The sequence below is a fragment of the Capra hircus genome, chromosome 25, assembly GCF_001704415.2.
Source record: "Capra hircus breed San Clemente chromosome 25, ASM170441v1, whole genome shotgun sequence".
Lineage (NCBI taxonomy): Eukaryota > Metazoa > Chordata > Mammalia > Artiodactyla > Bovidae > Capra > Capra hircus.
The window spans coordinates 1875316-1902368 of record NC_030832.1 but is presented as its reverse complement, the minus strand read 5'-3'; the positions used below and the strand labels follow the sequence as shown (position 1 = coordinate 1902368).

Below are 27053 nucleotides of genomic sequence, written 5' to 3'. Positions count from 1 at the left end.
AGTACTAATGTTCATTTCTTGGGTTTCATAAATGAGCTGGGAATGGGTGAGGGGGTGGGGGTGGGAGCTCTGTACCCTCCATGAAACTCCTAAGTCTAAAATTAACTCAAAATAAATCAATAAAAACTGAATCTCCTAAATATTAAGGTATGTAAGGAGATTATTATAAGGGCTCTGTGGCTTCAGGAAATTGATAAATTTGAAGACCTTGTGAAACCTTCAGAATCTTCTAAAACAAGTTGCCCTGAGAAACTAAAAAAAAAAGAACGTATGAAATTAGGAAAAATTGAATACTTATTTTAATTCAATAATTAAAATGGAAAAACTCATAAAATACAATGGACTTACTCTTGTAATATAAACTGTTTTAGGAAAACTGATTTTCTGAAGCCTTAAATGCATACGAGTCTACTTTGATAATGAACTGCTTTAAACTATGTTCAATTTTTTCCTTAAAATACATTTTCAAATGTTTCTAGAAAAACAAATGTAATTCACTGTACTATTCCATAAACATTTGGCTAATTTTTAACAGAAAACACTAATAATCAGGAAGAAATAACAGAGAACGTCACAAAATAAATTTTACTCTATTTGGGAAGACCGAATATCAGATAACAAGGACAGTAATCAGAATTAAAAAACTGAAGATAATAATCACACACACCTTTTAGTTTAGCAGAAAAGTTAGGGAGAAGATAGGAAAAGCAAAGAAAGCGAGTACCGTGCACGCACACGCAGAGACCTCACGGCACAGAAATGGTGACTCATCAGCTGCCACTGCCCAGCTGGGTGGAGGGGGGCCCTGGGGCAGTCTCAGAGAATCCTGTGGAATTACTCAGCAGGAAAAGGACTCCACAACTCAGGAGGTTCACGGAGGGGCATGAAAGGGTGCTCAGGTGTGCCTTCAGCTGCTTCTGAAAGGCTGTGCTATGAAAAGGCCTTTGATGTTCCATGACCAGACTGTCAAGCAGGAGGCGAGCTGGGGCGGGGCAGGGCACCCAGGGTGGGGTGGGGCACCCGGGGAGGTCCCTCTGGTTAAAGAAACCAGACTCGGATCCCTGCAGTTCACACAGCTGTTTAATGAACACCGAAGCACAGGTGAGGGCTGAGGGAGCTCGAGGAGGGGCAGCGAGGGCTGCGGTGTCTGGGGAGGAAGCTGACTCCCCTGAGCACCTCTCCCCTCTGCAGGCCTCTCAGCAGCCCTGCGGGACGGCAGCGCAGGGTAAATGGCCCCATTTTACAGTTGGGGAAACTGAGTTCCAGGCAGGTTCACTGGTCTGCCCAAAGCCACACAGGGTTCCTGGTGTGTCCTTCCGTATTGCCGCGGCCAGGCTTGGCAGAGATCTGAGGAGGTGGGCAGGGAGGATGCACGCCCAGCAAGATGAGCATGGGGGTGGGGGTGCATGGGGCACCGAGGGGGCAAGATCCCTGGCCCCAGCCCTGGAGTGTCCACGTCTCTCCTCCCTCTGGGTGGCTGGGCCCTCAGGACCAGCTGAGGAAGTCACGGGTAGAGGGCCACCCTGCAGGCCCAGGAGGCACTGTGAGACGGACGCACAGACAGTGGGTCAGGAAGGTCCATGTGGCAGGAGCTGGGAGGGCGGGTGGCACCAGGTGAGGGGAGGCGCAATAAGACAGAGCGTGTGAGGGGTCGGTCGGGACCCCAGACCAGGTCACTGCCATCAAGTGGGGCCATGGCAGGGAGCTTGGGGAGCTGGAGAAGAGGAGACTACAGATGGCTCCGTGGGTCCAGGCTTCTCCAGGCAGGGCCCAGAAATACGGCTGGCTGGTGTGGGGTCTGTCCCAGAGGGCCCTTCCAGGCGTAACTCTACCCTGAGGCCGAGCAGAGGCTTCAGGCTCTGCAGAAACACAAGGACACGCACCTGGGGAGGGGCCCAGAGCCCTGCATGCGGCTTGTCCTCCCTGGTCTCACCAGCAGTTCCGGTCTAAGGGGGGACCAGGGGAGGCGGGAACTGAGTCAGAAGCTCCAGGCAGACGCTCCCGCCAGGAACAGTCCATAGGGCGCTTGCCCTCTCCAGGGACCCACAGCCCCGGGGCCCCGCCCAACGCAGGCCAGCAGGAGCTGCAGGGCCTCCTCGGGAGATGCCCAGAGGCACCAGCAGGGGGAGCCACGTGCCCACACTTGGGCAGGCTCCTTGGTCCCAGCACCCTCTCACCCTGGGGGACTGAGGCTCAGGGGCCAAGACTCCGGCCTCCCGCACGGGATGCCTGCCTAGAGGCCGGCCAGGACCTGAGTCCAGGACGAAGGGGTAGCAAGTACGGCAGGTCCGGGAGGGCCAGCTGCAGCTGTGGCACCACTGCCTAGACCAATACTGTGCCCAGCTGCACCCTGACGGTGCCCACATATGTGGGGGTCTTCACTCACCACCACCTCCGTGAGGAGGGGCCCAGCTACCACCACCCCCTGCCACCGGCAGCGGCAGCTCGGTCACTGTTGACTCACGCCCGTCACTGGATGTCAGGGTCCTGGAAGCCCCAGGCCTCCACAGCAGCAATAAGGAAGTTCTCAGAGCAGAGGGGCTGGTTGTTGAAAGTGTCGCAGTGGCCTGTGCGGCCCCGGTTCAGGTCCCCGTCAATGTACAGTGCCGGGCCGCCCCCTCCACCTGCGGGACACTCGGTCAGTGGCTGCCCTCTGTCGAGCGCTGCCCCAGGGGACCCTCCTCCTGCTCCCAAGCCTCTCCCTTTGGACCAGGCGAGTCTTGGGCTGGCCTTCTCCAGCCCTGCCAGAGGCCTCTGTAAAGCCATGGGGCTGCTCTCTACTCCAACCTGTCCCCCATCCCCAGCACACAGCCTCAGGTCCCCACGCTCCCCACATGCCTGCTCCACCCCCCACGATCTGCTGCTTTCTTCCTGCCACTGTGGGGGCTCTGTCTGTCCTTCAGGTGAGGCACCTACCACCTGGGTCAGCCAGGACTGGCCCGGGGCTTCGGCACCCATGACCCTGTACCCTCCTCCCAGCTAAGTGACGGCGGACAGGCAGGAGCCGGTGCCCACCTATGATGAGGCAGTCGCTGCCCCCTGCCATGAACAGGGACTCCGTCTTGGAGGGCAGGTTGAAGTGCCGAGTAGCCAGGAACGGCGAGAGACGGTCAGCGGGCTCAGAGGACACAGAGTGGCTGGGGGAGGGTGGAACGGTGGCGGACTCCAGGGACGCGGGCTTGGTCAGCTCTGGGTGTTTGATGACCACCCACTCGTAGCGCTGGACCTCGGGCTGCAGCTGAGGACAAAGGCTGGTGTGAGGACTTGACTCACGGCACCCGCTCTCCCCCAGGGCTCGTCATCCGTGCCCAGCGCGAGGACCTGAGCCAGGGGCGGGAGTCGGCACACACTGTGCCAGAGGGCTGCCTGCTCTCGGAGCTCGCCTCTAAGGGTCACACCCAGCAGGTGATGGAAGGTGTTTCTGGAAGTAAGCAGGGTCACGTGAGGGGGTGACCTCCCGCAGGGGGCCCACTCACCCTAAACACGAAGCACTCTCCAGTCCCGAAGAAGCCCAGCTTGCCCCCAAACTTGTTTCTCTCACTCCAGTCTGTTGACAGGTAGGCGCCACACACCTGGGGAGGAAGGCCCAGGGGGAGGCTGCACCTGGCGCGCCCACGGGAGCCCCCCAGCGCTCAGGGCAGCTGAGAGCTGAGGCTCAGCCACAGCCCCACACCCTGACCACTGGAGGGCCAGGGCTGAATGGGGCACGGGAAGGTCAGAGTGTGTTGGGGGCGCCTGGCAGGGCTCAGGTATGGAGGCTGCCTTGCCCGCTGTTGGCTCCTGGGATATTTCCATTTCCCACCTGGGCCCAGAAGCCTGGAGACAAGCCCGTGTCCACACTCCGACTATGGGCATCAGCCCCGGGAGGCCCCTCAGATGGAAGCTTCCAGGAGCCACCTGCTCAAGAAACACTTCCCAGGCCTCCTATCAGCCAGCAAAGTGCTTTATTTCACCATTAGAGTCACCCCTCCGAGTGGTGACGGAGGTGTCTGACACTCGGGCCACCTGCTGTCACAGACTCCTGGGCTCCTCCTGGGAGCCAGACGCAGGGTCTGAGGCTGAGGAGACAGTCCTGCAGGTGCAGCTGGGCGTCTGGGAGCCACCACAGCACGCAGATGCGCCAGGACGGAGGCGCTCACTTTTCTAGACACCCTTAGTATGTTCCAGACGACAGCCACTGCAGAGAACAAGGCTCTGAGAATTACCTGCCGGGGTGGAGGAGGGGAAGGCGCCGGCAGACTGCTGCAGGAGGGCGTGGGGCCTTGCTCACCTGGCATTTCTGCAAAGCTCCTCTAGACTGCCGGGCCAGTCAGGCTGGGGGTCTGGACCCCCGGGGAAACAGGGAGGCCCTGGGAACTTGGGCGGTCATGTGAGGAGGCTAGATTTACCTCTCTGTAGAGGGCAAGCCCTGCTCTGTACTCCTAAGCCCAGGAAACCTGGGTGGGGGCTACGAGGGAACACCCACCCTCCCCAAAGGCCAGGAGCCAGGGTCCCTCTGGCTGGTCCTTACCTCCTTCTGCGTAGTCTTGATCAGCAGGACAGTGGGCTCTCGTCCTTCGCACTGGAAGTAGAACCTGGGGGCAGAGAATCCCCTTGCCAATCTGACAGCAGTGCCCACCTCTGTCCCCCTCCCTGGCTGCCTCCCTCAAGCTGCTGCTGACCCTGGCTGCCCAGGGCGGACGGACCTGACATTCTCTCCCAGGAACCAGGCACATGGCTTAGATGGCAACACCTAGGCTTGGGCGCTTCTGCCAACAGGGAGCCCCAGCCAGGAGGCCACAGGCCAAGCGGTCAGAGCCCTGGACATTCTGCCCTGATATGCCCGGAGGAGAAGCGGCAGGGCAGACAGCCCCTAGCACATAGCCACGCGCCAAGTGCTTTGGGGAAGCCAGAACCAGAGGAACAGGTCTGTGCTCTGGGAAAGCTCAGAGCGTTCTCGGGCGCTGGCAGCACCAGGGAGCCAGGAGGAGGCCTGAGGCCACTGCTGTGCCAGTGCAAGTGTCCAGGGTTTGGCTAGCGTCCCTCTGTGGGCCTCCCACACCACAGAGGAGTTGCTAGCTATGCCAGAATGTGCAGGTGGCGCTAAACGGTGCCCGTCATATGGGCTGGGCCCCTCTGTCTGCATTGCCCTTGACCCAAGGCAGAGCGCAGGTCAGAAGCCACCTGAGGCTCTCAGGGCCGCACCTGGCAGAGCATCCCAGAGAGACGGGGTGCCTCGGGAGAAGCCTGCCAGAACCCCCTGGACACTGGCCAGGGCCCAGCATAGCCCACAGGGCCAAGACGGACCTGGTATGGACTGGTGACACGGGGGCGGAAGAGCAGTCCCCAAGGCCGGCCGCCTCGAGCCATCCTGACGTTCTGTAAGCTCGGGGCGGGGAGTCTGCTCCTGACCGCCACGCCTGAGTGAGGCCGTGGAGCCCTGCATGTGCCACAGAGGCTCTAACCCTGACTGCTGCAGCAGGGGTGGCCCTGGAGTGAGCGATGCTCAGAAAAGGAGCTCCCAAGTCTAGGCCCCAGGAAGAGGCAGGGCCTTGCCCAGGTGCCCGCGTCCGCAGGCCTGGGTCCAGCCCGACCGGGACCTTCAGGATGTGAGGGCAGGATGAGGAGCTGGGCAACCCCACGCCTCCTGCTCCGCCTGACCCTTGGAGTCCAGACCTCGGCAGCTCGAGGGGGCGGGCCCAGGCCCTCCCCCAGGGCGCTACCTGGCCAGGCTGTACCCATGCTGCAGCGAGGAGAAGAGCAGCAGGGGCTGGCAGAGGGCGAACCGCTCGGGGACCCACGACCAGATGTCTCTCATCTCCTTCACACCGACGATCTCCGAGTGGAAGCTATCCGCGTGAACGGCCAGGTGCACGAACTGCCTGCGGGAGCGCGCAGAGGTCAGAGCAGAGCTGCAGCCCCAGCCCCGGCCATGCACCCCGACCCCTCCCGGGAGGGGAGAGCCTCTCATGGGAGCTCAGCCTGGAGGGAGCTTCTTACCTGTGAAGCCAGGTCAGAGCCTGGTCCTAGGGGCCCTCAGGAGGGCACGGGGTAGAGCGGCCCTGGAGTCCTGCTCCCACCCCCTACCGAGGGGAGAGCACCCAGCCCGGGGACGGGAACGGAAGCCCCCTTTCTCTAAGAAATGGGGACAGAGAGAGTCAGCTCTGGCAAGACAATGCTTCCAGGCCAGCCAAGCACCGACAGCAGACAGATAGACAGACGGGCCTGAACATCAGCCAGGCTCTGGGGCAGCACTGCTGAACCCAGCCCTGAGAGCCAGAGCAAACAGCCGGGCCGGAAGACAGAGAGAAGCGAGCTGTGGAGACACGGTTTCCAGACCTACCTTTTAGAAAGTGAAACACTGAGAAATAGGAGGAAGCAACGGACACGGAGAAGAGGCAGAAAAATAAAACAGACAAGGAGAGGTTAGTGGCAAGTACTAACACCCAGGACACGCCTGCCTTTGGCCCACAAGAAAGGTTTCCACACCTACAGCCGGGGCACAGCAGCGGCCACTGACGTCTCAGGACACACGGGCCCTCCCCAGGCTGGCTCCCCAGGTGGCTATGCTCGGGACAGGGGCCCACCAGCACGGGAGCCCAGAGCTGAGGGGCAGGCAGCAAGAGTGGCTCCAGAGTGACCCAGCGAGGCCAGCCTGGCTCCCTCCTGGGCCCACGGGCACCAGCGTCAGCTCCAGCCTCCGTCTTGGCCACAGGCCCTGCACCCACAGCTGCCCTGGCCACCTGCAGCTGTGCCAGGCAGGCCCTGTCTCCTGGCCGCTGGTTTTCTGTATGTGCACGGAGGGCTTACTGGCCAGCCGGCCGGACGAGCTCAGGCCCCCAGCCCCCAGGGTGCTTCCTCAGAGGCCCCACCCCATGTGGGCCCCAGAGGTGGCCCCAGTGGCCTGCCTACCTCTTCTGCTTGACGGTGATGCCCTTCTGCTTCAGAGCTTTTTCGTTGGCCATTTGCAGGAGCTGAATCTCCTTCCGAGAGAAGAGGCGGATGGCAAACGCCTTCTCCAGCAGTTTCTCGGGAGATACAGTCTTGGCGATGTCCCTGACGAAGGCACGTATGTCCTGCTTCACATTGTCCGACTCGAGCGGCTGCCCCGCCCTCACTTTGTGGAAGAACTTGAGGATGGCCAGTGCCACGCGGTACAGCACCTTGTAACCCTCCACCAGGAAGACGTCGAAGACACGGGCGAAGTAGCTGAGGGGCAGCTCCCCGAAGAGCCAGCGCTGCCAGTCTGCGTACACCTGCAGGACGTCCTCCGACACGGCCACCATTAGCTTGTGGGCCGCCTGGCAGTACTTGTTCACCAGGTCCCCAAACGTCATGCAGGAGGACTCGAAGGCCAGGAAGCTCTGGTCTACCAGCTTCCTGCTGGGGTCGTTGCAGGCCAGGATGCGGCAGGCCTTCTCGAAACACTCGGCCTCGTCGGCGCTGTAGTGCAACAGCAGGGCCACGACGGCAGGCAGCGCGGGGCAGAAGGACACATCGGGGAACTGGTTGCTGATGCACAGCAGGATCTTGCGCACAGCACCCTCGCCCTTCGAGTTCAGGCAGTAGCTCGGCACTTGCGTGTTGTCCACAAACTCGGGCAGGGGCAGGCTGGTGCTACTGTGCTTGCCCACGATCTTGCCGACGATGTCTCTGTACACGCTGGCATCGGGGGTGACCGTGCGGCAGGGGATGTCCCGGATCAGACGCTGGTACACCTGCCCCCGCAGGGTGTAGCTGCGGGCCCAGTAGCCCTGGCGTGCCAGCTGCTTCAGCTCCTGCAGCTCCGTGCAGCTCAGCTCTTTGGGCCCCAGGTCTGGGATGGCTGAGTCCATCTTGTCTCTGTCCACAAAGCAGTTATAGGCTGGAGGGTGCATCGTGCAGGGAGCGCCCGGGGTCGGGGGGCAGGAGGGGTCAAAGGGCAGCTACATCCACCGGCACCCTCTCCGAGGCTTCTTGGCTAACCTCTCTGCCATCCCATGCCCTACAGGATTAAAAACCATGCATAATAACGCACGTGGCATGAAGGTTTACATTTTTAAAAAGAGTCTGTTTTAATCTTTCTACAAAGTTATCAGTAGGGCTTCCCTTTAAGATAAGTGGATATTCTTGAGAATTCACTATGAATTCTGGAGCATAACTTCTTTTCATAGGGCTTCTGCAGGTACTGGGAAAGGTCACACAGGCTCTGGGTCATGAGAAAAGGCTTTGAGAGGCTGACTCAGCTGTAAACACTTCTTTGCTCAGGGGTGGTGGCCTGCCTGGCCCTCACTCTTCCCTTTGCAGCCTGGGGGCCTCTGAAAGGAGCCGCTGGTCTGGAAGACCCCGGGAGGTCACCAGACGCTGCGTTCCAGCTCGCACAGGCTCACAGCCTCTGCCCGGCCGTGTGTCATGAGTAGGATACACACCTACTCTGCCCCACGGTCGCTGGCCTGGAACCTGGATACCGGCTCTTAACTTTCTAAAAATAGCAGCTAAGCTGCAGGCAGGCATTCCACAGAAGAGTCACTGGTGAGAAGAAGACATGAGGGTGGAGAAATAAATGGAAGGTGTCACAGCTTCAGAATCAGAAATTTCTGGAACCAAATGAGCCGGAGGTATTAGGGGATTAGGTACCGTCTTTCCATTATGGGTGGGCATCCCTGGTGGCTCAGAAGTTAAAGCATCTGCCTGTAATGCGGGAGACCTGGGTTCGATCCCTGGGTCGGGAAGATCCCCTGGAGAAGGAAATGGCAACCCACTCCAGTATTCTTGCCTGGAGAATCCCATGGACAGAGGAGCCTGGTGAGCTACAGTCCATGGGGTTGCAAAGAGTCGGACACGACTGAGCAACTTAGCTTTCTCCACTATGGGCATCTATTGAGATTCCTGTAGACATTTTTTAAAAAAATGGGTAACAGGTGCTATTTGAAACTCCAGCTGCATGGGGACAGTGAGATGGAAGTCTACCGCTGTTTTTGCCAGAGGCAACTGTCCTCAGCACAGAAGTACTAACCGTGAACCTCAGACTAACCTTTCTGCCTGTGACAGTGCACTGTCTGGAGATCTCACAAAGGTTTGTTTGTCTCAGTGATCTTCGGTAAATGATCAGAGCATTCCTGTTTTGCTTGCATCAAGAACATTTATCTGAAAACAGAAAAAGCAAGCAACACTTTCAAAATACTGAGTGGAAAGAACTGTAAGGTAAAATCTACGTGTCTTGAGAAAGTATCTTAACATGGTGGTTTTTAAAAAATTTTTTTATTGACGGATAATTGCTTTACAAAATTTTGTTGTTTTTTAATTGTTAAAATATACACGACAAACATTACCATTTTAACCGTTTGTGAATGTACAGTTCAGTGGCATTAAGAACATTCACAAGGCTGCACCACCATCAGCATCATCTCTGAACTTTTTCATCTTCCCAAATGGAAACTCTGCACCCATTAAACACCAACTCCCAATTCCCAGCCTCCAGCCCCTGGGAACCACCACTCTGCTTTCTATGAACTCGACCACTCTAGGCACCTAGTATTAGTGGAATCACACAATGTCTGTCCTTCAGTGTCTGGGTTATTTCACTGGTCATAATGTCCCCAAGGTTCGTCAGTGCTGACAGCATGGATGAGAATGCGAAAGTGAGCGTGTGAGTCACTCAGGCATGCCCAGCTCTGCAACCCCGTGGACTACAGCCCATGGAACTCTCCAGGCCAGAATACTGGAGTGGGTAGCCTTTCCCTTCTCCAGGGGATCTTCCTAATCCAGGGATCGAACCCAGGTCTCCCATGTTCCACATGGATTCTTTACCAACTGGGCCACAAGAGAAGCCCAAGAATACTGGAGTGCGTAGCCTCTCCTTCTCTAGCGGATCTTCCCAACCCAGCAATCAAACTGGGGTCTCCTGCATTGCAGGCAGATTCTGTACCAACTGAGCTATCAGGGAAGCCCATGTATGAGATATATTTTAAAACTTAAGACTATTATTTACAGCAGTTTTAGGTCCACAACAAAATTGAGAGGATAGTACAGAGGTGTCACATGCTCTCTGTCCACGCAGGCACAGCCTCAACGTTATCAACCTTCCCCACAGATGAAACATTTGCTACAACTGATGAGCTTAAACTGACACATCACCGAATCTATGAATTAGTGAGGATTCCTTCTTGGTGTCATACATTCTGAGTTTGGACACATGTAAAATGACATGTAACCTTATTACAGTATCATAAAAAGCCCCACCTGTTCATCTCTGCCCCCTGTAACATCAGAACTTCATTCCTCCTTATGGCTGATAGTACCCCACTGTGTGCACAAAACACGCTTTGTCTATCTGTCGATGGACATCTGGGTTGTTCCTACCTTTCGGCTGTTGGGAGTAATGCTGCTGTGAACACGGCTGAGTGTCTGTCCAAGTCCCTGGATGTATGTCTTTACAGGGACTTTCCCACAGAAATGAGGTTTTGTTGACAACGTCCATTTACCCCATCCCGTTGGAAGAGCCTTGCCTGCAGCGAGACCAGGGCCGCCAATGCTGGGTATTTCTTCCCCAGAAAAGAACCCCAAATGGCAGCTGGCCTGTCTGCTCTATCCTGGGAAGGACAGCAGCTAGGGGCCCCCGTTTCCCCAGGCTGCAAATTACCTATAGAGTCTCATCCTTCACTCTAGGCTCCGAGCACACTAACCGCTGGAGGGACCCCAGGCCTATCCTGTTTTCTTGAATAGAACCTGCTCCTTGTCAGGGCAATAAACATGTTTATAAACAGAACAAGAGCTGGGCAGGACAGTGCCAAATCGCACTCAGCTGGCCTAAGATTCAGGTTGAATATTAAACTGGAAACTCCAAAATCGGTTATTGTACCTTGCAAGTTCCTTCAGAAAGGACCTTCAGGGAGAAGCAGACCAGCGTTTTGTGTTTTGTTTCCTTGTTGTTTTTGGCTGTGCCACAAGGCCTGTTGGATCTTAGTTCCCTACCAGGGAACAAACCGACGCCCCCTGCAGTGGAAGCGCCTGAGCACTAACCACTAGACCACCAGGAAAGCCCCCCCAAGTTTTATTTGTTGCAATAAGTGGCTGGGGGACTCCAAGGCAAAGACAGGAGCAAAAGAGCCCAGAGGAACTCTCTGGATCCCTGCAGGCCTCCTCCCACCCCAAAGCATGTGGTATTTCTGGAGAAGGGCAAACAAAGTTGTGCTGACCTCCTGAGGGGTCACTGAAGCCAGGACCCAGGGCAGCTTTTTGTCTGGTTTGGTTTTTACATGAATGCATAATCAAAAAAACATCAACTAACACAAACTCACAGAGTACAAACACACACTCTCCTGCTTAAGCTACCTCTCAGCCCCACTGCCTCTCCTCCCTAAGGCCACCACCCTCACATGAGTTCATGAAGCTGCTTGTTCACAGCACACGCTGGCTGCAGGGAGGGGGAGCAGCCAGGAAACAGACACGGTCACCAGGCGGGACCCTCACCTGGGCCGAGGCTGCGGCCTCCCCAGCTGTCCCTCCCGCGACTTTGGCCATACCACCCACACCATCCATGCCGCCTGCCCCGCAAGGGACGCAGGCCTCACCTGCTCTCGCAGCGCCCAGCGCCCAACAGAGGGGCCCGGCCCAGGAAGGCAGCCGTGCTCCCACCCTCGCCTGGCGGGCGGGCGGGCGGGCGGGCATAGAGAAGGCTGGCTGGAGCTCCAGCAGGGAGCGAGCCAGTCTGAAGCCACTGGGCCGCCTCGAGTCTGCCCTGCCGCTGGCTGGGCTGGCCTCAGGAAAGCCGCACCTCCTCCCTGAACGCAGGTCTCTCTAAAACAGAGCCCATGATCACGAACACAAGCCCAGCTTGGGCCCTAAGCCCCACACAGCGCCTGTGGGTCGAGTTCTCCGCCTGGCGCGCTGGCCGGGCGTGGGGACAGGTACAGCCCACTCTCTCCCTCCAGCCCTGAGGCAGCCTGGGGCAGGTGGCCACTCTTCCTGGCCAGCAGAGGCCCTGGAAAACCTTTCCCTTGGCCTCAGGAAGGTGAGGGAGGGAACGAATTCTAATCACAAACTGCACTCGCCCTGGGGCCACCCCACCCCCAGTCTCAAGTTCACTGCAGAGGGGCGGGGCAGGCCACTCGTGGTGCCTGTCCATCAGCCCGCGGGCAGGGCCGCCCGGGGCCCGCGGCTCCCCTCCCGGCCTTGGACCACAGGAAGGAAATTTCTACCCTGAGTTTGGGCCTAATCTGCAATTCTGGGCAAACAGGAAAAATTTCACTCCACTTCCTGTTGAACTCACGAGAACAGCTGACAGTGGTCCTTTCAGACGGTGGCGATGCCACACAGTGCGTTCAGAGTGGTGGCCGCTTTAGGGGGAGTCATCAGGGAGTCTCCCCCATCCGAGCGGAAGTGCTGAGACAGAAGCTGACAGAGGCGCTGAGGAAAGGCCGCTCCTGAAGAGAAGAGCGAGGGCCCCAGGCGGAAGGGACCAGGGTGCTGGAGGAGAGGAGGGCGTCTGGTAGGCTGGGCACAGCGAGACACTGGGGTGGGGGTGCGGAGGAGTCCCAGTTACCTGAGTGTGGGTGGCGGAGGGGGAGGACAGGGAACGGTCATGCCCCAGCAGCCAGACTAACAGCTGACCGGCAGTGGGGATGAGCTGAGCCTGCTCCCTGAAAGCACTCTCCCGCCTGGCAGCGCTCCCCGCTCCCCGGCTCCGGCTCGGGCTCTGGTGGGGGGTGGGGGAGGTGCTCAGGAGGGCCAGTATGGCGCAACCACAGAGGCTGCAGCCAGGACTCCCCCAGAGCCTGGGGGGGCGCCTGCTCTCTTTGGGATGGTCCCTCTGAATGGCCCTACCCGGCACCTCTCCCCACTGGTGTGGCCGCTTCCCTACCTGGAAGCCCCTCCAGTCACTGTCATGCCTTCCCTCACGAATAGAGTCCAGGCTTCCTAATGGAAAGCAAGTCTGTCTTAAAAAGGAAAAAATATAGCATTCGGTGGGACTCAGTGACCTCTGCTAAGGGGGTCAGGCCTTCCTCTGCAGCGCTCAGCTGGCGGCCCCACGGGCTCTGGGCCAGGCAGCTTTCCTGAGAAGGGGGTTCTGGGGACCACGCTCCAGCCAGGAGCAGCCACGGGAGCCTGGCTATGCCCTCCCTGGGGAGCCCCCGCTCCCCGAGTGTGCCCAGAGGAGGAGGGAGGCGGCAGTGGGTAGAAGGCACCCCGGGCCCCCTGTGCCAGTGCCGCCCTCCTGGCAGACCCCAGACCGGGAGTGGAGCGGGGGGGGGGGCGGGGGGAAGCGGTCACGGGACGAAGGACAGAGACGCACAGGACCCCTTCCTGCCCCCTTCAAGGGCTGCTGGACACAGACTCCACAGTGGGCAATGTAACCTTATCCCTGTCTCCTTCAACCCACAGCAGGTAACTTCGCAGTGAGGAAACGGATGCAGAGAGGACTCTGGGGGCCCTGCACAGGCAGAGCCCAGCCAGCGAGCCCGCAGCGTGCTCCAGGCACCCCCGTCCCCACTCAGGAGCTCAGCGCACCCAGGGGGCAGCCCCAGTGCCCGTCCTCAGGCCTGGCTCCACACGCCATGCGGCTCCAGCCGTGGTCGGACGAGTCATGAGACATGAGAAGTGGGGAATGTGATTCTCCCCAACAACTGGATTTGAAAAACAAAAAATTTGCTTTCAAGTGACAAACAGACCCCTATTTTAAGTCTGGGGAGATTCGAAACCACCGAACCACACTGGGTGCTCTGCCTCCTTGTACACTGCCGCTCCGGGAGCGCCCAGCACCCCTTCCGACCCCTTGACTCACACTTTTATTCATTTCACAAACTTCCCTGTAGCTGCCTGTTCTGGGCAGGGCCCCGGGGACACAGCATAAGAGACAGCTCTCCAGGAGACCGGTAGTCACAGCGCCCGCAGTGAGACGAGAGGCCAGTAGGGCGCTGACCACCCAGCAGGGCACGGACTCCACGTGCGTGCCAGAGGGATAAGGACCCCAGGGTGTGTGACAGCGGGGACGGGGACAAATGCAAACGGGGGAGCTCCTGGGAGGTGGGGCAGGAGCTGTCATCCCCACACGAGGGAGCAGAGAGCCAAGGCAGAAGGTGACACATCAGATCAGCATTGCAGAGAAAACCCTGGCGGCCGAGGAAAGCGGGCAGAGTCCAGAAGCAGAGGCAGGACGAGCGGGGGTAGATTCCCCCAGACACGCTGACCTGGGGTGGGGGACAAAGGCCCCAGCAGGGAACAGAGAGCTAGCCCAGGGCTGGGGCTTGGGTGGGGTGGAGGAGGTGCTCCCTGGGGGGCTGTGAAGGGCTCAGGCTGGAGAACAAGCTGGGCTGCTGTGCTGAGGCCCTGCCCAGACACCCAGCCGTCAGCCCTCACCCCCACACTGGCCCCTGGACTCCTCTGTCACCCCATGGGCTTTGCACATGGCCCCTTCACATACCCAGAGCCCACCGAGGAGCCAACTGCGGCCCAGCTGGCAGGAGACAGCCCTGCGCAGAGGGAGCGGGGCTCAGACGCCGCCCGGGCCCGCTGACCCCTGCCCAGCCCGCCCGCCCAGGCCCAGCGCCCGTCCTTGCAGCAGGAACAGCTCAGGTCTGAGCTCCCGGGGCTCAGCCTGGCCGGGCCTTAGTCACTGCGCCACAGGACAGCCCGCCGCGAGGCTGTCTCAGTTGTTCCCTCCTCGCGGGACATTCCCCGCCTGTTTCCTGGGAGTGCAGTCAGGAAACAGAGAAGGAAGAGGAAGGAGGCTGGGTCCAGCCCTGCAGATTGCAGGCTAAGGACGGGGTGGCAGACGGGGAGGCGGGCAGGGAGTCCCGCGCGACCAAGAGAGCGGCACCTCTCGGGCAGCGTCCCCAGCGAGGGCGGGCGGGGCGGCGGGTCCCTGACACCTGGTGGCCCTACTCCAGCCCTTAGGGCGTGTGGGGCGTGGGTGAGAAAGACACAGGACCCATCACTGCCTGAAAAGAAGATACACAGGGGGCCCAGCAGGAATGTGGCGGCAGGACAGGGAAGGGCAGATGACCTGCGCTGGGGGTCGGGCATGCGGCTCTGCTCTCAGGGTGTTTGGGTAGAGGGGCATGGCAGGGGGCACGGCCCAGGGCGTCTGGACCGGTGAGCAGGGAAGAGTGGGAGGCGCTCTGAGGCAGAGAAGCGGGGGACGGTGGGGGCATTATCCCAGGGCCTCCACTAGGACCCCAGGGTGGTGAGGGCGGCCTGGGTGCGGCAGGTCTGGAGCAGGATGCGGGCCAAGTCTGTCCAAGCCTGGCCATCTCACGGCAGGCCCAGTGCGCCCAGCCACCCACAGCAGACACCAGGGAAACACTCAAGCCCACTCCCGAGCGTCTGCTGGAGGCCTCGGCAACACAGCCTCAGGACTGTCAGGGCCGCGGCGGGAGGGCAGTCCCCTCCCGGCCCAAGGCCGCAACAGTCAGATGGTCCCCCACCCGGCGGCTGATGGGGAATGACAGGGCCACCGACCGCAGCATTCGCCTCCCTCGCTGCCCTGTTTCTACCACCCTCACCCCCAGCTCCAGCTCTCTTCGCTCTGGAGCCTGTTTATGGCAAACAGCCCCCTGCCCCACCCTCTGCCTTAATGCACCCTTCCTCCAGGCCAGAGAGCAGGGGCCCTCCCCCCCTCTCTCCAGGGTCTCCCCACCCACCACCCACTTCATTCCGGTTCCTGGCCCCCTTCTCTCAGCTGCCTCACTACAGGCCACCAAAGGTCAAGCAAGCTGGCCTGGCTCAAAGCTCCCCAACTTCAGCTGCTCTCTTTCTGAGCTGGCCCACGCTCTGTCTGTGGAGTATGTTTCTCTCTAAATAAACCCAGTTCTTGTCTCTCACTGAATTCTTTCTGCAATAAGACATCAAGAACCTGAGCTTCAGTGAGTCCTAAGACCAGGTGTGTGATCTCAAGCGCCATGATGGGACAGTGATAAGGTAAGAAAACGTTGAGAGTTAGGTCTTGGTCCGAGACAGGCTAGCGGGATGCCCGAGCCAGGCGTACTGAGGAGGACGCTCCAGCGATGTCTGCCCGCTTCTGTCAGGCCTGTCAACCCCAAATGCTTTGGGGCTCTGATCAGGAACCTCGCTCTGGACCAGAAGGGTAGCAGCTGTCGGCCTGGTCTGCTGTAGGAAGGTGGCGTGGAATGGCTATGCTCAGGCGCGTCAGACAGCAGGGCCAGGAAAGGCCTGTCGAGGCAGGATTTGATCCTCCAGACTCTGTTCCTTGACTCTGACATTTGTCTCCTATGTTCACTCCTGTTTCATATCTTGTTTCTCTTAACCCCAGAAGACCTGTGTGACTGCCAAGACAGACTTCTTATTGACAAGTCCTGACCCTTTACTTTCAACTGAGCAACTCCTGCTCATTGTCAACGCCGCTGGGGACAACTTCTGTGCCGTCCCTTTGCAACAACTTTTCAGGCGCTGGTGCCTGGTTGGAAGACTGCTTTGGGAGGGATAGCATCTAAGATCTAAGTGCAAATCTTGATCAGACTGAGCAGCTAGACACATCACCTCGGGCTTGGGTCTAGAATGGGTCGGGTTGCGTTAATCTGGCTAATATCCCTCTGGGCCATAAACTCCAGGGCTGGGAAAGATTCAGACAACAGGAATTTTGAAAAATACCCTATATTCAAATTTTCATGACTCCGTATCTAGGCAGTGGAACCCAAAAGGAATTTAAGGCATGTCTAGCTCGGAGGGATGACTCTAGGAAAAACACAGAGGACATTTTACTGACTCCCACAATGGGACCATGCAGTGCACCGAGCGGGGTACGAGGCCATCTCTGAGGCAAACCTACAACGGAATTACCTTGTGAATGCTACTGACATAGACAAACTGCCATGTGACTGACCGCAGCATATCAGGCACGCTAAAGAACACACCCACAGGCACTGAGATTTCCAAGGGTGACCCAAAGGCCAAAAAGTGGGTGCTGGCCCAACTCCTGGAGATCCCCACCCTTTCCCCAAATTGCTAAAAGAATCCTCCCACTCATTAGCCTATGAAATTACCCAGTCCATAAAAGCTAACCAAACCATATTCCAAGGCCCCTCTCACCTTCTGAGACAGCCCACACTCTGTGATGAGTGTTTTTCTCTAAATAAATCCACTTCTTACCTGTCACTCTGTCTCTCACTGAATTCTTTATGTGCTGCTGCTGCTGCTGCTAAGTCGCTTCAGTCGTGTCCGACTCTGTGCGACCCCATAGACAGCAGCCCACCAGGCTCCCCCGTCCCTGGGATTCTCCAGGCAAGAACACTGGAGTGGGTTGCCATTTCCTTCTCCAATGCATGAAAGTGAAAAGGGAAAGTGAAGTCATCAGTCGTGTCCAGTTCTTAGCAACCCCATGGACCGCAGCCTACCAGGCTCCTCCGCCCATGGAATTTTCCAGGCAAGAGTACTGGAGTGGGCTGCCATTGCCTTCTCTATGTGATGAGACACCAAATGAGCTTCACTAAGCTCTGAAACCAGGTGTGTGATCTCGGCTGGAAAACCGTCGATTTTGACTGGGTTCCAGTCCCAGTATGTGGATTCAAGTCCCAATCTGAGTTACATAATTTCAGTTGGAAGAAACTTAGAGTAAAATCTGTTGATTATAAAAATGTTAAAAAACTTCAACAGGGACAGGATGAAAAGCCTGCGGTCTTCCAAGGGAGACTAGTGGAGGCTTTCAAGAAACACTCCTCCCTGGAGGGACACGCCCTTTTGACTAAGCACTTCATAGCCCAGTCTGTCCTAGACATCAGTCACAAAATTCAGAAAGCATCTGCTGGTCGTCAGCCTCCAATGAATGATGTGTTTCAATTGGCTTACTCAGTTTTCAATACCAGGAAGTTATCTGCAAAGGCTGAACACACCAGAGAAATAAGCAAAAGGCCCAAATGATGGCATCGATTTTGTCCACTCAGAGACTACCAAAGGTGAAACGGTTTTTCTGGTGGGCCACTAGGCCCAGGGGCACCCAGACAAGACCAGGGTCCCCTCTGTAGACAAAAGGGGCACTAAGGGAGGATTGCAATTTATGTGTCCTTTGCAAAGAGCCAGGGCATTGGAAGAAGGAATACCCCAGATGCCAGAGAGTGACGTGGGCCTCCTGTCCATTGACGGTTTTACAGTCAGAAGACTGAAGGAGAGGACCTTCCTGGTGGTCCAGTGGCTAAAACTCCATCTCCCAATGCAGGGGCCCTGAGTTTGATCCCTGGTCAGGGAACTAGATTCCACACACCACAGCTGAGAGTTCTTACAGTTTCATCAAGGTGGTTCACAGAAAGGCTATGGAAGCAGTTATAACAATTTCACATCAAGATGATGGCTATGTGAGCATTCCAGTCCACACTGACTTAAAACAAGGAGCTGTCCTGCCCCTGAGGCCCCAAGATCAGGCATCCACAGATTTTTACACCTTCAAAGGCAGAGTCGATGCCTCTCATCAACCCTGAAGCAGTTACACAAGGCAGATCATTGCCCTTCTGTTTCTTGTGAGAATATGGGAGTAAAATCTCTAAGATTGTAGAGACACAGGAGGGAAGGGGGCAGGGCACAACCTCAAACCCCCACACCAACACTCCTCCTCTCACCAGCCCATGGAAGTACCCACCCCTCTAAAAACCCACAGCCCCATATCCCGGTGCTATTCTCGCCTTCTGAGTTGGCCCACACGGTCTGTGGAGTGTTTCTCTCTAAATAAACCCACCTCTTACCTATTTAAAAAAAAAAAAAACCATTCCCAGCTTTAGAAGCCTTTACATCTCTGGTGCTTCGTCTACAGCCTTGCCGGCCCCAGGGGCTCTTCATCCTGGGCACACACCACAAACACCCTGACTGCCTCGGAGCGCGTTGCTTCCCCACTCCCACTTGCCACAAGTCCATCTGCCTCCCCACGAGCCCTTTGGGGTTTACTCCCTTGTCTGCTCGGCCTGACCTGACCCTCCAAACCTCCGCCCCACCACTCACGGGCTCCTGTCTCAGCCATTTGGCAGAATTCCCATGAGAAGCCAGCCTGACGGCTCGCTTCTCTACACCCACACACCAACCACGGAGGCGAAATCACACCACCCCACTCGAGATCCCCGGAGCCGCCTGGGGGCCCTCCACTTGCCTCGAGGCATCTCTCCTAGCCCCACAACAGCTGACAGCTTCACACCTCCCACTCTCCTCAAGAACTGGGTGTCAGGCCGGAGCACCCGCTCCTGTCTGACCCTGGCCCTTGGTCTGCAACCCCCACCCTTGGTTCTGGATCTCAACTCGTAGGACTCCGACTCTCCTGCGTCTCTAATGCCCCCTCTCTGGCCAGCCAGGCCCTCAGCCCCAACCACAGCATCCGAAACTCCCCTTGAGCTAAGCCTGTCCTTTCTTTTCTCCCCAGTCAAGCCCTCAAAGCCTTTACTGCCTGGCCGCCCGACCTCACAGACACCTCTGAGCTCTTATCTCTCTGACGCACACAGCTGACCCCACTGCGCTCAGCTCTCCTCCCCCCAGGCCTCCTGAAACGCCTCCCTCTTATCCGTCTCCTCCTCTCTCTGGTGGCCACTGCTCCTGTCCCTCAAATGTTCTTTTTGCAAAAGTCCATCCTCTTCCCAGCTTCCCTGAGGGCCAGTGGTAAAGAATCCACTTGCAATGCAGGAGACTCAGGTTTGATCCCTGGGTCAGGAAGACAGCCTCGAGGAGGAAATGGCAACCCACTCCAGTCTTCTTGCCTGGAAAACCCCATGGACAGAGGAACCTGGTGACCTACAGTCCCTGGGGTCGCAAAGAGTCAGATATGACTGAGCAGGCACATCCATCCTCTTCTGAGCCTAGATTTCTCAGGTCCCATTCCTCCAAGTGTTTTGCTGGAACCTCCTAGCCTTCACACACTCCCCATAAAAGGCAGCTAGCTCTGACTCCCAAACAGCTCTGGCCTGCTCTCCCCTTGAAACCCTCTCCCGTCCACTGGCCCTACCTGCCCTCCAATGGTGGCTTCAGGAGTCTTGACAACAGGAAGGGGGAAAGGTGGGACACGCTGGTTCTTCCTTCTCTCAGGCGATTCTGCTTCAAATACTCCCTCCTTCACCGGCCCTTCCAGACTCCTGACCCTGCAGACAGGGCTGACCTCCCCACCTCCTTCTCCGATCCTGTTTGAACTTGGCACGCCTTTGATGACCTGCTTATGAGTGCAGCTCTTCTACCCTACTGCGACTTGGAGCCAGGCATCTCACATCACACACTCGGTGCACCCGAGGAGGAGGAAACAGAGAAGGAAACAGACGGAGACTCAGGAAAATCCCAGACCACTTGGGCCCGAGAAGGAAATTTAACTCTAAACCACAGGGGCCATTCAGCAATTTGTCCGTTCTAGGTATGTGCGCTTCCCAGCAGGCATCCTCATGTGATGAGATGGCAGGCTGGGTTCTGCCTCAGCCCTGAAGCAGCATAGGGCATTTTTCAAATACTAGTGGCAACTGGCATTCCACAGTGCCAGTTACCGGGAAACCGATAGGGGGCCCTTGGCTGATGGCACACAATGGATGGCACGTGCCAGGCATAAAGGGGTGTAACCATTGAGGAGGTATTAGTCACAGCACTGCAGGCCAGCTGGCTGGCCCATCTGCTAGTACTGGTCGCAAGTTCAAATGCAGGTCTTAGCGGTGGCACCTGAGCCTATGGATGGGACCTGAGCGGGGTAAAGTCCTAACGGTATTAGCCACTCAAAAAGGTTCCCTGCAGGGAATTCCCTAGCGGTCCACTGATTGAGACTCAGTGCTTTCACTGGCCTGACCCAGGTGTGATCCCTCGTTGAGGAACTAATTTCCTTCAAGCAAGCCGCTGGTTTGGTCTACCCACAGGAGGAGGCTGGGATTGCAATGGGGCTCCGCTAATTCTCTTTATCTTCTAAGTTTAAAAGGCCCTCCCAGCAGTAGGTCTGGGAAAACACCCCCCAAGGGCAAAGGAGAAATCAACTACTTGCACAGAATGAGAAGCAGGAGGAGGAAGCCCAGCTGTCAGAAGCTAGAATCCTGTACTGGTCTGAATTCCAAGCAAGGTGCCGGTGACAGGCGTGCCTCCGAAGGCTGGGCACACAGCAGGCTCTCGGCAAGTATCTTCAGGTGTGACTGCAGAGTGGGCTGGGAGGGAATCTTGCAGGCTGAATCATTTCAACGGCATTCGAGACGCTTTCTGAATGCCACTGTGCTGAGTGCTGGAACAGGAGGATGCAAGACCACCCCATCGCTCAGCGAGCTTCAGGATGCGGGGACATGGTGTACTGACCCTACCAACTCAGGTGCGGATGCTGTGAGGGAGAAGCACAGGGTGTCTGGGCCCCCAGCCCATGAGGAAAGAGGGGCCTGGAAGCCTTGCCCCGCCAGCACCTGCCTGGCCTAGATCCCGAAGGCTGAGGTGGCCTGCACCCAGGAAGCAGCAGAAACAGCCCTGGAGAGCACAGCTGCTTGGGGCCAGTGAGTGCTCATATTCAAAGACACTTCAACGGTCCAGCTTCATTGGCTCCAAGAAGCCACAGGGCCTGGGTTCACCAGGCTACTGAGAGAGGAGCGAGCGCCTGTGTGCTGGGAGGTGGGGGAGATGACCCGGGGAGGCAGGGAAAGAAAACAGAGGCAAGCGGAGTGAACACACACCTATGGCTCCCTCTAAGGCCCACAAGTTTAGGAAGACAGGAAGGCGGGAAGCATGCCCGCCAAGAAAGGAATTACAGATGGTAATCAGGGAATGTGGACAAGCGGATTCAAGGGAAGGCTGAAGGGACAGAAGCCAGGAGAGCTCTTGGTGGGACTCAGGTAACTGAGCTTCATTTAGAATGCTACGGCAAGAGGGCTTTTATTGGTAACAGAATCACCCATCAGCAAACGATTGGTATCCAATTAAAATTGTGTAACAATTAGGTGGACACACAGTTTTAGGTTATGTGAAACAGGCCAAGCCATGTGTAGTGGCTTCTCAATGGCCTGTAAGAGGAGAGCGCAGCCTGGGCGAGCTGGAGGAAGAAAGCATGACTGCTCACATGTGACCCCTGCCAGCAGCTCCGTGGGCAATATCCAGGGGAGATGGCTAAGGTCCAAGAGCCAGGCAGGGGACCGGGACCGCACAGGACAGAAGGAGAGCTTAACTCCTGTGCCCCTCTGTGAGCAGGCTCCAGAGGCGAAGGCCACTGCTAACAGCACTCGTCGAGAGACCAGACAGCCTTGTGGGGCCCTGTGCCTCCTGTGGGCAAAGAGGAACTCCTTGTGCAACGCCAGCCTTTCCTTATCCTCTCCTGGCGGCCCCTCGGCGTGGGGACAAGCCTGGGAGGAAGCACTACACACTTGGCCTCTGTATCCTCAACAGTCCTTCCGAAGTCCCGTCGACTCTTAACGCTGAGGCACTACACAGAAACAGGTACTGGGAGGAGAGCGAGAGCGAGAGGACCCACAGAGTTCTTGGATCTCTCTCTGGATCTGAGAAGGTCTCTTTCCAGAGATCTAGCGGTGAGAACTCGCTGAGAGGACCAACCCTCAGGCTGGAGGAGAATGAGGGCCTTTGAAATGAATGACAATCCGGAATTTTCTCAAAACGCAAACACACACATTTGACAGGAAGGGCCTGGGAATCAATTATGTGATTTTGCACCTTTGGTATCTTGCATTTTGCTGTTTAACCAACAACCTGAGGCTCTGTGACAGATATCAGAAGCCCACCATCCTGCCCCCGTCCCCTCAAAAGGCAGGAGGTAATCAATCAGATTTTTATTACCTTATCAACTCTGTCCTATGGATGTGAAGCATCAGGCCTCTCCAGGATCAGTCTTCTCTCTCTCACTCCACACACACTCCTGGGAAGGCACACCCTGGCTTCAGTGCCCACACAGGAAGGAGCTCTCATGGCTCCAGAGCAGTCTCTATCGAGAGGCTGTTAAGGACTCTCAGCTCAGCCTCTCCACAGCACCCGTCGCCACCCACTCCAGGCCTGTCCCTTCCAGCACACAGTGCAGCCCGGCCCTGCCAAGTCACCCAGCCTCGGAGTGTTCCCGAAGTCCTCCTCCATCCCCGGCCCTTCCCGTCCCCACAGCCACCTGTCTTGCGGTCTTGCTCTTTTGTTCCCACCGCCCTTCCTCGGTGCTGGGCCTTCTGGTGTTCTGTTAACCATCCCGACTCAACCAAGTCACCCATGAGGACACAATCTGAGCAGTCACTCACAAACCTAAGATCCCTGAGTGGCTCCCCACCGCTTTCAGGGCAAAATGGAAACTGGGGACTGGTATTCATGTCTCTCCTGACAGCCACCAGCCTAGCTCCCTAACTCCCTCTCCTCACCCCAAACACCAATGCTACCCAGTGCCCTTCTTCCAACAGCTGGGAGACTGCCCTGGTACTTCACACACTGTCCCTTAGCCAAGAAGTCTCTCCCTCACGTGGCTGTTCTTAAAAAAAAAAGTTGTATTTTTTTTGGACACACTACGTGACTTGTGGGATCTTAGTTCCCTGACCAGGGACTGAACCTGTCCCCTTGGCAGTGAGAGCACAGAGTTCTAACCACTGGAGAGCCAGGAAATTCCCTGATGTTCAAAATTTAAGTGCTTCTCAGGAGCCACCACCAAAGGCCAGCTGGACTGCACCCTCTGTGCCCACAGAAAGCCCAGCCCATCCAGCGGGGGTGCACAGCTGGACTGCACCCTCTGTGCCCACAGCAAGCTCAGCCCACCCAGCGGGGGTGCCGCCCGCTGTGCCGCAGCTCGCTGGCCTGCCTCCTCACTGCACCCGCACCTCCTCCAGGGCACAGGCTCACTCAGCTCTGTAGCTGCAGAGCACGGGGCACATATTTCCTCACGTGAAGTATGACTTGGGTAAACTTGTGTTTAAAGAACAACGAAAATCATCAAATAATGAATTTAAGTTGGCCTTTAGTGAAAAGCCCAAGGTACTACTTCTTCAATATTATCTCCATTTGGAAAGTGACACTTGAAACAGCCACTGAAACTGCTGCTTCGAGGTGAAAAGGCTCTCTTTCTTCCCTGTACAGAGTTGTCATAACAGAGAAGGTATGCTCAAACAGGTAAAACATTGAACAGGGTCAATGTTAAGTGCTTTTTTATAACCTGCTTATTGTCCTTATATACTTCAAACCAGAAACCATCTAAAAGCAAACACTTAATTATGTCTTCTGAGATCGGCACAGACTGCAATGAGACTTGGGAGCAACATGGTGTGCCCAAGGTCACCTGGCTGGCTGGACAGTCCTGGCAGGTGTGGTCAGTGACAGCTAGCACAGCTCACCTGCAGGTGAACTTGCAAATCCAGGAGGTGAATCCTGTTGTCATTATGAAAAGCCTGCCTAGATAACTAGATTACTTCCACGTGCCCTGAAGGTCACCGTTCACCAGAGGAAAACTACTGCACTCGTTTTAGCACCTAGTTCATTTCAGCATTCTCTGTGAGGCAATGGGTCCAGCTCTGCTCACAGGGAGAGACTGGTTTCTAAACAAAGCGCTGGCTCCTGAATAAGCCCTGCTCCTACAGGCTTTACCTAAGGGCTGAGAAGATTAAATGATGAACAACCTTCAGGATAGAGAAAGCACATGTTGGGGGTTATAGTACTGTTTAGAAATGGTAACTGTAATACCTTTGCAACAGTTCTTGATCTTACCTTGGTTTCTTTCTCCCAGCCTGGATCCCTTAAAAAGAAAAGAGCCAGCACACCTGTCTTCAAGACAATTAAGTAAATATTTAGAGGTGGCTACTACGTGCTGGGGCAAGAAGATGGAGGGGAGCCCCCACGTTTAAGTAGGGTAAATCAGTATTCCTGCCAATAATGGAATTTTTTTTCCCCCTCCTGTAATTGTCTACACGTTCCTGCTGACGTCAGAGCAAACATACAAAGAAATAAGAAAAATCACTTGCAAGTGCTTCTACTGTCCCTGGAAAGGCAGACAGACTCCTCACTAGGAATAAGCAGCTGGCCAAAGATCTCAAGATCAGCATCACAGCAACAGCCACGTGAGGTGGGGACTGTGCCTCCCAAGCACACCGCTATCCTAACAGTCAACCCACGCCTCCACCTAGCCCAGTGGGTGCTCACACTGCCTCTGGCCTTTAGTGTCAGCCCAGCAGGTGGTGATCCAGGAGGCCCAGTGCTTCGTACCGAGTAAGTGTCCCCTACCGAGTAAGGCCATCAGGGCACCAACACCCTTCCTAGGAGAGGACCTTGACCTGCCCAGGCTCATCCGCGACCTCCAGCTGTGCTTTCTCAAGGCTGAGTACAGTGCTCAGGGGCCCTGTGGAAACGCTTCTGTTCCCGGCACAGCCCAGCGGCCACGAGAGGGTACAAGTCACCCCAGACCCACCGAGCAGGGCTCAGAGACTGCGTAGATACCTAGGCGGCAGGCGGGCGGGGTGCCAACCTGGAGCAAGCGGAGGGTCGGGACGGGAGCAGTTTGCAGGTCTTCAAAGACAGAGCGTTATCAAGGAATCTGTTGCAGTTTCGAATCCAGAAGAGGACTTCCCACCCCGCAGAGCCCGAAAGAGCCCGAGGAAGGAGTACCCCAGAGCCAGCTCATTCCCACCGCCGCCTTGCCGGAGCCGCCAGCCGGACCGACAGCGCCTGGCGAGGGTCGCCCGCGCGACCTCCGGGATGGGGGTCCCGCGTAGGGCCCAGGCCCGCTCCGGCCCCACGTCGCGCCCCTCCGGGCGCTCGGGCCGCGGCGCAGCGCTGGCAGTGGGCAGCGCCGGCAGCGGGCCCCAGACCCCCGACCCGCGCCGCGGCCGGCCCCCGCGTTCCTCGGTCAGCGCGCCCGCGCCGCGGTGACAGCCGGCCCCCGCCCCCGCGGCCCCGCGCCCGCCGGCCCCGCCGCGCACCTACCTACCCTCCTGCGGCGCCGGCCGCGAGCCCACCTCCGCCCGCCGCCGCTTTCTCCTCAGCGCGCCGCGCGCCCGGGCGCCAGCGCGTCTGCGCACGCGCGCACGCGGCCCCGCCCCCGCCGAGCCTCGGCGCCGGCTGCCCACCCGCGGCGCCCGCGGGGCTCCGAGGACTCGGCTCCGGGCATGCGCGCTGACGCCCCGCGGCCGGGCGGCCGGAGCATGCGCCGGCTCCGCGCCCGGCCCGGCGCGAGGCAAGGGGGCGCGCGCGCGCGGCGGTGGGTGTCCGCCGTGCCCAGGCGCCGGAGGCAGGGGGCATCGGGAGTCCGGGGCGGCGGTGATGCCCGCCGGGGTAGCGGTCGCGCCGGGCCGGCCTGGGAACGCGCGCCCGTTTGTGGGCACGACGTCCGGGCTGCCGGGGTGGGGGGAGCGTCCGTGCGAGCCCTGAGGGGAGGAGCCCGGAGACCCGGGTCGAGAGAGACAGCCTGACAGAGACAAGAGACACGGACCCAACGGGCCAGACAAGAGGCCGAACACAGTCACCGCGGACAGGGACGCGGACGCCCCGCCGGCAGGCGTGACGGGAGCCCGAGGCCGCCGCCGCCGCCGGGGGAGGAGACATGGCGCCCCCCGCCGGTCCTGACGAGGACAGGCAGCCCGCGTCGCCCAGCGCGTCTCTGGCGGCCGCACCGCCTCTCGGGGCGTCGGGGCGCTCTCCCGGAAATCAAAGTCCGAGGAGGTGGCGTCTCGGCGGTCCTTGGGGTGCCCTCAGAGCTCTATGGGTCCTGGCATCAGAAGGGCGTTCATAACTTTGGGGGGCGGTGTCAGTGCCTCAGGAACGCAGGAACGCTGAGGGACCACGACTCGCGGGGCTCGGGGTGCGTGTCACCGAGGCCCCTGAGGTGTTCGCAGGGGTTCACAGCCCTCTGGGGGCATCGTGGTGCCCCCCCTGGAGGAGGTAGATAGATAGCTCGAAGGTGGGAGGGGGGCATGGGGTCCTTTGGATGACAACTGCCCAAAGGGGGCTCGAAACCGCTCTTTGGGGCTACCACATCCCTCCGTGTTGGGGCGGGGGTGTCGCTGCGTCGCTCACCCTTCCTGGGCGGGCGCTCGCGGCACCGGGGGAGGAAAGGGGCGGGGGCCCAGAGGGGCGGCGCGCGCGACGCGATCAAAGACTTCTCGTCAGGCAGATGCACTGGACGAAGGTGAGCCTTGATGACTGCGCCCCGCCCGGCCCCCGCCCGGCCCCCGCCCGCCCCCGCCCGGCCCCCGCCCGGCCCCCGC

At 58.0% G+C, this 27053-nt stretch overlaps 1 protein-coding gene across 16 annotated transcripts; it reads right to left on the bottom strand.

Moving 5' to 3' along the window:
* TBC1D24 (TBC1 domain family member 24) lies at positions 282–25842 on the bottom strand. 16 transcript variants are annotated; one of them, XM_018040302.1, is made up of 11 exons: positions 25774–25834; positions 22672–22750; positions 19889–21124; positions 8993–9105; positions 6892–7963; positions 6323–6340; positions 5703–5861; positions 4511–4574; positions 3477–3572; positions 3016–3238; positions 282–2624 (listed from the first exon to the last, which is right to left on the bottom strand). In XM_018040302.1, the coding sequence occupies exons 5-11, from the start codon at positions 7854–7856 to the stop codon at positions 2470–2472; spliced, it is 1680 nt and encodes a 559-aa protein (XP_017895791.1). In that variant the 5' UTR covers positions 7857–7963; positions 8993–9105; positions 19889–21124; positions 22672–22750; positions 25774–25834; the 3' UTR covers positions 282–2469. The 16 variants fall into 16 exon arrangements, with proteins under 16 accessions (XP_017895791.1, XP_017895790.1, XP_017895798.1 ...); XM_018040301.1 differs by lacking the exon at positions 25774–25834 and adding an exon at positions 25288–25455 and having other exon boundaries at positions 22672–22816; XM_018040309.1 differs by lacking the exon at positions 25774–25834 and having other exon boundaries at positions 282–1946; positions 2465–2624; positions 22672–23375.

Bases quoted from the DNA above. Each gene is read 5' to 3' on its own strand.
- TBC1D24 (XM_018040305.1), bottom strand. From the start codon at position 7,856: ATGCACCCTCCAGCCTATAACTGCTTTGTGGACAGAGACAAGATGGAC. The intron at 3,239-3,476 runs GTGAGTGGGCCC...CTTTGTCCTCAG, and splicing joins GAGAGTGCTTCGTGTTTAGG to CTGCAGCCCGAGGTCCAGCG. The intron at 2,625-3,015 runs GTGGGCACCGGC...AGTGTCCCGCAG, and splicing joins CAGCGACTGCCTCATCATAG to GTGGAGGGGGCGGCCCGGCA.